This window comes from Pongo abelii, chromosome 9 (assembly GCF_028885655.2).
Source record: "Pongo abelii isolate AG06213 chromosome 9, NHGRI_mPonAbe1-v2.0_pri, whole genome shotgun sequence".
Lineage (NCBI taxonomy): Eukaryota > Metazoa > Chordata > Mammalia > Primates > Hominidae > Pongo > Pongo abelii.
The window spans coordinates 111,575,119-111,584,450 of NC_071994.2; the positions used below are offsets into that span (position 1 = coordinate 111,575,119).

The 9,332-nt window shown below is 41.8% G+C and overlaps 1 protein-coding gene across 16 annotated transcripts in view; it reads right to left on the reverse strand.

The window, feature by feature from the left end:
* C9H11orf65 (chromosome 9 C11orf65 homolog) overlaps positions 1-6,977 on the reverse strand; it is a 162,788-nt gene extending 155,811 nt beyond the window's left edge. For 12 of the 16 annotated variants that reach the window (XM_054525006.1, XM_054525005.1, XM_054525011.2 and 9 more), the window contains exons 1-2: positions 6,840-6,977; positions 859-948 (exon numbers count right to left, since the gene is read on the reverse strand). In XM_054525006.1, the coding sequence (XP_054380981.1) occupies positions 859-939 (81 nt within the window). In that variant the 5' untranslated portion in view covers positions 940-948; positions 6,840-6,977. Of the gene's footprint in view, positions 1-858; positions 949-1,922; positions 2,017-6,839 lie in introns of those variants that run through there. The other 4 variants (XM_054525017.2, XM_054525014.1, XM_063711363.1 and 1 more) reach the window with 2 other exon arrangements.
* Between the last annotated feature and the right edge of the window lie 2,355 nt (positions 6,978-9,332).

A 9,332-nucleotide genomic window follows, 5' to 3' on the forward strand; every position in this document is an offset into this window, starting at 1 on the left:
TGATAGCCGTTATAAAAGTGCCTGGCCCAGATCAGGAACTCAATAAATATTTGTGCAGCTAATGAAATAATTGTAACTTTTTGAAATGTTAAAAAAGTCTGCTTTTTTGTTGTTGTTGTTGATGTTGCTGCCCAGGCTGAAGTGCAATGGCGTGATCTCAGCTCACCACAACCTCCACCTCCCAAGTTCAAGTGATTCTCCTGCCTCAGCCTCCCAAGTACTTGGGATTACAGGCATGCGCCACCACGCCCGGCTAATTTTGTATTTTTAGTAGAGACAGGGTCTCTCCATGTTCGTCAGCCTGGTCTCAAACTCCCGACCTCAGATGATCTGCCCACCTCAGCCTCTCAAAGTGCTGGGATTACAGGCGTGAGCCACCACGCCCAGCCAAAAAGTCTGCTTTTTAAAGTGAAGAATGGCACACAATTCTGCAAGTATACTAAAAGCTACTGAACTGTACACTTTATATAAAAAGTATTGAACTGGCCGGGTGCAGTGGCTCACGCCTGTAATCCCAGCACTTTGGGAGACCAAGGAGGGTGGATCACCTGAAGTCAGGAGTTCGGGACCAGCCTGGCCAACACGGTGAAACCCAGTCTCTACTAAAAATACAAAAATTAGCTGAGCATGGTGGTGCACCTGTAATCCCAGCTACTGGGGAGGCTGAGGTGGGAGAATTGCTTGAACCTGGGAGGCAGAGGCTGCAGTGAGCCAATATCATGCCACTGCACTCCAGCCTAGGCAACAGAGAGAGATTCTGTCTTTAAAAAAAAAAAAAAAAAAAAAAGCATTGAACTGCACACTTTAAATTTTATGACATAAAAATTATATCTCAATGAAACTTCTAAATAAACTCACAAGGAAACTTTTCCAGGCCTGCTGAATGACTCTGGCAGCCTTATCCTGCTTTGTAAATTCTGATTCCTCTTTCCAAGGCATTTGAAATTCCTAAAAGAAAATGAGCAAAAAGGGTACATTTAAAATAATTTTAATTTACTTTCATTTCTATTTATTTATTTTTTTAGAGATACATTCTGGCTCTGTCACCCAGGCTGGAGTGCAGTGGTGTGATGATAGCTCACTGTAGCCTCAAACTGCTGGGCTCAAGTGATCCTCTCGCCTTAACCTCCTAAGTAGCTGGGACTGTAGGCATGCACCACCACACCTGGCTTTCTTTTTTTAATTATTATTTTTTTGTAGAGATGGGGTCTTGCTATGTTGCCCAGGCTGGTGTCAAACACCTTCTAGCTTGGCCTCCCAAGGTGCTGGGATTGTAAGCGTGAGCCACCGCGCCCAGCCTAAAATTATTTTATATGCTCCATTATAAAACTACCACTAGAACTCAATGAAAATTAAATAGAGTTGTATAAATAAAACAATTAAAATAAGATTTTGTATCAAAATAATAAAAATAAAAATAGTCACCTTCTTATTTTTTAAGAGACAGAGTCTTTCTCTGTTGCCTTGGCTAGAATGCCATGGCAGGATCACAGTTCACTGCAGCCTTGAACTCTTAGGCTCAATCGCTCCTCCTGCCTCACCCTCCTGAGTAGCTGGGACTACAGGCACATGCTACGATGCCTAGCTAATTTTTAAAATTTTTTGTAGAGACAGGTTCTTGCTATGTTTCCCAGGCTGGTCTTGAATTCTTGTACTCAAGTGATCCTCCCACCTCTGCCTCTGAAAGTGCTTGGATTACAGGCATGAGCCACTGTGCCAAAAGTAGTCAGCAATTATTGGTGATTTAATATGTTCTAATTTGTATATTTTTTCTAATCCCAGAAACAACCCTGCATAACAGATTTTACTAATATGCTTGTGTTAGAGATGAGGAGCCTAGGCCTTGCCTAAGGTCAAATAGTAAGTAACTAAACCAGTTATTGAATTCAAGTTTATCTTGAAAGTCCATGACTTTTACATACCCTGTTATATGACTTCAAATAAACCTTTCTTAACGTGCATAGAGACAGAGTTGCATCCACAAAATTGCGCAGGTCCCTAACCTAAAATTAGACCTTATGTGGTCAAATATAAAAGGAAAAAAAGGTCACGCACTGAATACAGGGAGAAACATGGATTTTTACTTAGTCTTAGAGTTATTAATACTTCACAGAATAATGTCACTCATTACATTTACAGTAGCAATATGGTTCTGACATGCTTTAGCATAGTCCAAAGTGAATAAATTTTGCTTAAAAGCTTAAAATTCTGAGCTGAATATAGTGACTCATGCCTGTAATCCCATGGTTTTGGGAGGCCAAAGCAGGAGGATTGCTTGAGGCCAGGAGTTCAACACCAGCCTGGGCAATACAGCGAGACCCCCATCTCTACAACAACAACGACAACAACAAAAAGCTGGGCAGGGTGGCACATACTGTAGCCCTAGCTACTTGGGAGGCTGAAACAGGAGGATGGCTTGAGCCCAGGAGTTCAAAGCTGCAGTGAGCTATGATTGCACCACTGCACTCCAGCCTGGGCCACAAAATGAGACCATGTCTCTAAAAATAATAAAAATTTAAACTCTGAATTGGTGCATGTAAAATGCAAAACGTGTAAGGATTTACAAATCCCAAAGCCCTGACCTATTTAAACATATAACATACATCTACTAATGTTTAGAAAGACAGAGGCTAAACAGAAAACTGTCAAAAAGGATATGCCATTCATAAGAAAAATTTATTTATATATTTCTCAACTTGCCATTTTTCCCTTTTGATGTTTAAAGCTATTCAGATGCTTAAAACTAAAGGTGTTTTCTTCCTAATTTGGTAAAGTGTTGTTTTTTAAATTGACATTTTTAAGAGTTGGGAGAAGGTTCGCTATGAAAAAAACTTATGTCTTTTTTGCTTTTCCTACAAATAGCCTTATTAATATTGGAGGCATGGGAAGACAGGTTAAGTCTTTGGACTCTGAGGCAAGATAGACCAGGGTTTAAATCTCAACAAATACTACCTCATCCTTAGCTGTGTGATTTTGCAGAAGTTACTTAACTCACTCAAACTTCAAGTTAGTCATCTGTAAAATACGGGGACTCATTGTACCTAACTCATAGAATTGTTAGGATTAAGTCAGATAACACAGGTAAAGCATTTAGTATAGTTTCTGACCCACCACAGCCACTCAATAAATCATATTATTATGATGCAAACTATTTTACAAAATAAAAACTACCCGTGTGCATTATTCCAGTTAGGAAACTGAGATAACATTTTAAGTACAATTATTCTCTTAATTTACAAATAACTGTTAGCACAAATGAGATTAAGGAATGATATTTCAGGCCTAAAAGATTTGTTAATTTATTTATTTTTTTTTTTGAGACAGAGTCTTGCTCTGTCACCCAGGCTGGAGTGCAGAGACATCATCTCAGCTCACTGCAACCTCCACCTCCCGGGTTCATGTGATTCTCATGTCTCAGCCTCCTGAGTAGCTGGGATTACAGGTGTGTGCCACCACACCCGGCTAATTTTTGTATTTTTAGTAGAGACAGAGTTTCACCCTGTTGGCCAGGGTGGTCTCGAACTGCTGGCCTCAAGAAATCCACCCACCTTGGCCTCCCAAAGTGCTGGGATTACAGGCATAAGCCATTGCGCTCAGCAGCAACAATTTTTATAGGACAGTTTTTACAAGTGGAATTGCTATGACAAAAGGTATGCACATATATATTTCCGTTTTTTGTTTGTTTTCTGAGACACAGTCTCGCTCTGTCGCCAGGCTGGAATGCAGTGGCGCGATTTCGGCTCACTGCAACCTCTGCCTCCTGAGTTCAAGCGATTCTCCTGCCTTAGCCTCCCTGCAATTTCAGCTCACTGCAACCTCCGCCTCCCGGGTTCAAGCAATTCTCCTGCCTCAGCCTCCCAAGTAGCTGGCACTACAGGTGTGCACCACCGTGCTCAGTTAATTTTTGTATTTTAAGTAAAGATGGGGTTTCACCATGTTGGCCGGAATGGTCTCCATCTCTTGACCTCGTGATCCGCCCACCTCGGCCTCCCAAAGTGCTGGGATTACAGGCGTGAGCCACTGCGCCTGGCGCACATATATATTTGAATTGACTCTCTCTGGAAAGGGATATGAGAAATTACTAAGAATGATTGTCTCTAGGAAGGGACCTGTGGACTGAGGAGCCTGGGTTCAGAAAGGGAAGAGATGTTTTTGTTCCAGTACACTCTTATGCTGTTGGTTTTCTTCCACAATGTCCATTTAGTTCAGATATATACAATATAACTTCATAAAAAATAAAACAGCATGCATATTAAAAACTAACACTGCCAAACTGTCCTCAAAAATGGTGTCCAATTTATACCCATAAACATTCTATGGGAATGCTTGACTCTAAATTTTAGAAAAGTAAAAAACTAAACGTAAATTAGACATTAGGATTAAAATGGGTCTTTTAATATTCTTTCCAAGAACTAAACTGTGTGATTTTTACCTGTTATCAATGTAGTGTGTGTGTTATTTAACATGACAGCATTAATTCATCACAATTTCATCATTTTCCCAAATACATTCCCAATTTTTAGGTGGAAATTTAACACTGGATCTTAAAAATCCCTTGAAAATCCTGAACCAGTTTATTGAATAATTTGATCTAAATAATTTTACACAGGCTTTCTGCATACACCTGCTTCCTGCTTCTCTAGTGACATAGGCTAAAGGGTGTTTAGAAGCTGCCAAAAAAGTATGTCATAAATGCCACCATTATATGTTTATGAATACATAAAATATAGAGGAAATATATTCCAGCATTCAAAATTATCTGATTCAGAAATAAACAATGAAGTTCCACAATTTCAAGAAAGAACATATTCAATTGTGTCAAATATTGTTGCAAGGACAAGTAAATACAGAGGAGAAAAAGGGAGATTTGGCCAGATAAAGTCACTAGTGACCGTACAGGCACTGCTTCAGTGGAGTAAGCAGGGAAGGAAGTTTGGGTTGGGTTGAGGAAGTGGGAAAGTTGAGACAGTAAGTACAGTAGTAATTCTTTGGAGTGCTGTAAGGGAGCAGAAAAATGGGGTGTAGCTAGACAGTGAGAATGGATTAAAGGTTTTTTTTTTTTAAAAAAAAAAGGCCGGGCGCAGTGGCTCACGCCTGTAATCCCAGCAATTTGGGAGGCCAAGGTGGGCGGATCATCTGAGGTCGGGAGTTTGAGACCAGCCTGACCAACACCGAGAAATCCCGTCTCTACTAAAAATACAAAATTAGCTGGGTATGGTGGCGCATGCCTGTAATCCCAGCTACTCAGGAAGGCTGAGGCAGGAGAATTGCTTGAACCCGGGAGGCGGAGGTTGCAGTGAGTCGAGATCATGCCACTACTCCAGCCTGGGCAACAAGAGTGAAACTCGGTCAAAAAAAAAAAAAAACAACAACAGCAAAAAATGACAGATTCTAAAGCATGTTAAAATTTACCATCCAGTAGTGAGGGAGAAATTAAAGTGACGGAGAACTTAAGGGGGCAAAAAAAGGGATAAGTTAAAGGGTAAAACCTTTGAGTAGGTGTAAGAGGACACCATCTGGAGCAGAAAGGAGGGTGGGACTGTTGCTGGCTTTAGATAAGAAATAAGATTGACTTTATATGGTTATTATGATGCTCCAAATAAATTAACCATTGTGAAAACCCTTCATAAGTTTTAAGATACTAAAATGTACCACCAGGCCAGGTCTGGTGGCTCACGCCTGTAATCCTAACACTTTGGGAGGCTGAGGTGGGCAGATCACCTTAAGTCAGGGGTTCGAGACCAGCCTGGCCAATATGATGAAACCCTGTCTCTACTAAAAATACAAAAATTAGCCGGGTGTGGTGGCGCGCACTTGCAGTCACAGCTACTCCGGAGGCTGAGGCAGGAGAATAGCTTGAACCCGGGAGGCAGAGGTTGCAGTGAACTGAGATCGTGCCACTGCACTCAGCCTGGGCAACACAGCGAGATGCCTTCTCAAAAACAAACAACAACAAAAAACTAACCAAATAAAATGTACTGTCAAACACCTGCTCAGGCAATGAAGTATTTTACTACACCCATGTGCCACTTGTAGATTCACAGATAAAGATTTTCCAAGATTATATCCCTAATCAATAAAAATTTTTATCATAATAGATGATGTTTTCACTTATTTATTTTTACACTTCGTGGAAAAAAGCCCACAAGATGTGTTTGGATTCTTGGTTTCACTTTTAAAGCAGCAAACAATCTTTACTTTGCTTGGATTGGAACCTGTATACTTCCTATTTTGTTTCCTCTACTAAATTTATTGAATAAACAAATGATTCTCGTGGCCTTTATAAGTTTCGTCATTTCGCTTTTCCTTTTTACCTGTGGTCCTTGATGCTGGGGGCAGGAGAAGAAAAACAAGTAACCTATTCTTTAAAAACGCGTTTCCCTTTTCCATCTCTAAAAAAACTGAAACGACGTAAAACCAATGGGAGGGGGCAAGGGAAAGAAATGAGGAAAAATCTAAGGAAGATTAATGTGTACTTTCCCGTCAGCGGGAAGGTGGACGGAGTAGTATCTTTGCGGAGGATTGGGGTGTGGGGATCTGTGAAGGCGCAGTATGAGTAGTAAGGACTTGTCAACCAGCCCGATGCAACTTCACCGAGGGCGAGGAAAGGAAGCTCTGAGGAAGGGGTTACTCCCGGGCAGGACTGTAAACCAGCTGGAGGCTTCGCTGGGAGGGCTTTAGAGGAATGAAACGTCCTTAAGGGGGGCGGATGGGGAATGGTATCAAGGGTATGGGTTCTTTAGGGCCTTGAAACAAGGAAGGCTCAAACCAGTGGGCACAAAGGCTACCGGAATAGTAGTACGCGCTGAGAGAAGGGTCACTATTTTCCCTTCACCTACCAATCGCTGCTGGCCCGGGCGCCGCTGGACTCCTAGGTAACGACGCAGGCGGAGATGACGTAACTCAATCCGTTCTGTCCCGCCCCATTGCCCTCCTAGCCCCGCCTTCTAGGCCCCGCCTTTCCTCTATTCGCGCTCTGACCAAGTCCAGGGGGTATAGACCAACCGCTTGTGAAGACTGCTGGTTCTGTTAGAAGCCCGCTTTCGATTGTCAATGGCTTTGAGGCAAAGGATTTTGGAAGGGAAAGCAAAGTGACTGTCTACGAAGTTGGGCTTCGTATATAATAAAGCCCAGTCATTTCAACCAAGAACCTTAAAGATGTTGAGAAATACAATGAAATATTTTCTATTTAGTTAATTTTTGTAAAATTTTTTTTGAGATAGGGTCTCAATCTGTGGCCGAGGCTGGAGTGCAGTGGCGCGATCTCGGCTCACTGCAGCCTGGAACTCCCCTGGCTCAGGTGATTCTCCCACGTCAGCCTCCCGAGTAGCTGGGACCATAGGAGTGCACCACCACGCCAGGCTCATTTTTCTATTTTTATTAATAGTGGCGACAGGGTTTCTCCATGTTGTCCAGGCTGGTCTTGAACTCCTGGGCTCCAGCGATCCCCCCCACCTCACCTCCCGCCTTGGCCTCCCAAAGTGCTAGGATTACAGGCATGAACCACCGCGCCCGGCCTATTTAATTAGTTTAATTTATTCATTTGAAAATAAGAAAACTGATCCTTCTAGCTATTTGACAGGTATTGCTCAAGGTCAAAGAATACGTGACTTGCAGTCCAATGTTATTTCTAAATGTAAGCTCTTCAGCTGGTTAAGCTAAACTGGTTTTAAGTGAAAACAGACCTCTTGAATGAGTTTTCAAATGACCTTAGATAATGCAAGCACTGCTTATCTAAAGCAAGTCTGACTTGCTTGAATTCTGAGTCTGACACTTTGGCAGTGCTTTAGTTGGTCACAGATTATTGCAATGTGAAAAAATCTTGTTCAGAACTGCCCAGTTTTGCTACGTTCATCCTATGTTCATGCGTGGAATATAATTTGTTTGTAAGGAAGATAAACTTTTAAGGAGGGAAAAGAAACACCTGAAGAGAAATTTCCCTGTATAATGAAAACATTTGTACAGAAAAAATTCTTGGTAGGTTAATTCAGTGACTCACTGAACTTCCAGAGTTCTTTAAAATCATCACAATCATAAGCAAGGGGTGAGCTTCAGTTCCTCTTCATGTAGTTACCTTGATGCATTAATACACAGTAGTTATGAACAATAAACTGTAAAAATATAGTCATAGAAACATTATGTATATCTTAATTTTCAATCTAATAGAAACTGGGTTAAAAAATTTAAATTCAGGCCAGGTGTGGTGGCTCACACCTGTAATCCCAGCACTTTGGGAGGCTGAGGTGGGCGGATCACTTGAGGTCAGGAGTTCAAGACCAGCCTGGACAACATGGTGAAACCCCCTCTCTACTAAAAATGCAAAAATTAGCCCAGCCTCCCAAGTAGCTGGGACTACAGGCGCCCTCCATGATACCCGGCTAATTTTTTGTATTTTTAGTAGAGATGGGGTTTTACTGTGTTAGCCAGGATGGTCTCGATCTCCTGACCTTGTGATCTGCCCGCCTCGGCCTCCCAAAGTGCTGGGATTACAGGCGTAAGCCACCATGCCTGGCCCCTTGTTGTATTTTCACCACCAACAAAAATAATGGTGCCAAGCTTAAATATTCTTTTTTTTTTTTTGAGACTGTAACCACACAATGAGTTCTCCTTGCCTGCTGCCTAGACAGAGCAAATTTATCAAGACAGGGGAATTGCAATAGAGTTTAATTCTTGCAGAGTTGGCAGTATGGGAGACCGCAGTTTTATTTCTTGAATCAGTCTCCCTGAAATGTCAGGGATTGTGGTTTTTAAGGACAATTTGATGGGTAGGGGATCAGAAAGTGGGGAGTTGCTGATTAGTTGGGTCAGAGATGAAATCAAAGGGAGCTGAAGCTGTCCTCTTATGCTAAGTCAGTTCCTGGGTCGGGGCCACAAGACCAGATGAGCCAGTTTATTGATCTGAGGGATGCTAGTGGAATCATTGAGTGCAGGGTCTGCAAAATATCTCAAGCACTGATTTTAGGTTTTACAATAGTGATGTTATCCCCAGGAGCAATTTGAGGAGGTTCAAAATCTGGCAGCCTTCAGATGCATGACTCCTGAATCATAATTTCTATGTTCTAGCTGACTTGTTAGTCCTGCAAAGGCAGTTTAATCCTCAGGCATGAAGGGGGCTTCTTTTGGGAAAGAGCTGTTACCATCTTTGTTTCAAAGTTAAACTATAAACTAAGTTCCTCCCAAGGTTAGTTTGGCCTATGCCCAGGAATAAATAAGGACAGCTTGGAGGTTAGAATCAAGATGGAGTTGGTTAGGTCAGATCTCTATCACGGTAATGATTTTCTCATTTATAATTTTTGCAGAGGTGGTTTCAAGACAGGATCTTGCTCTGTTGT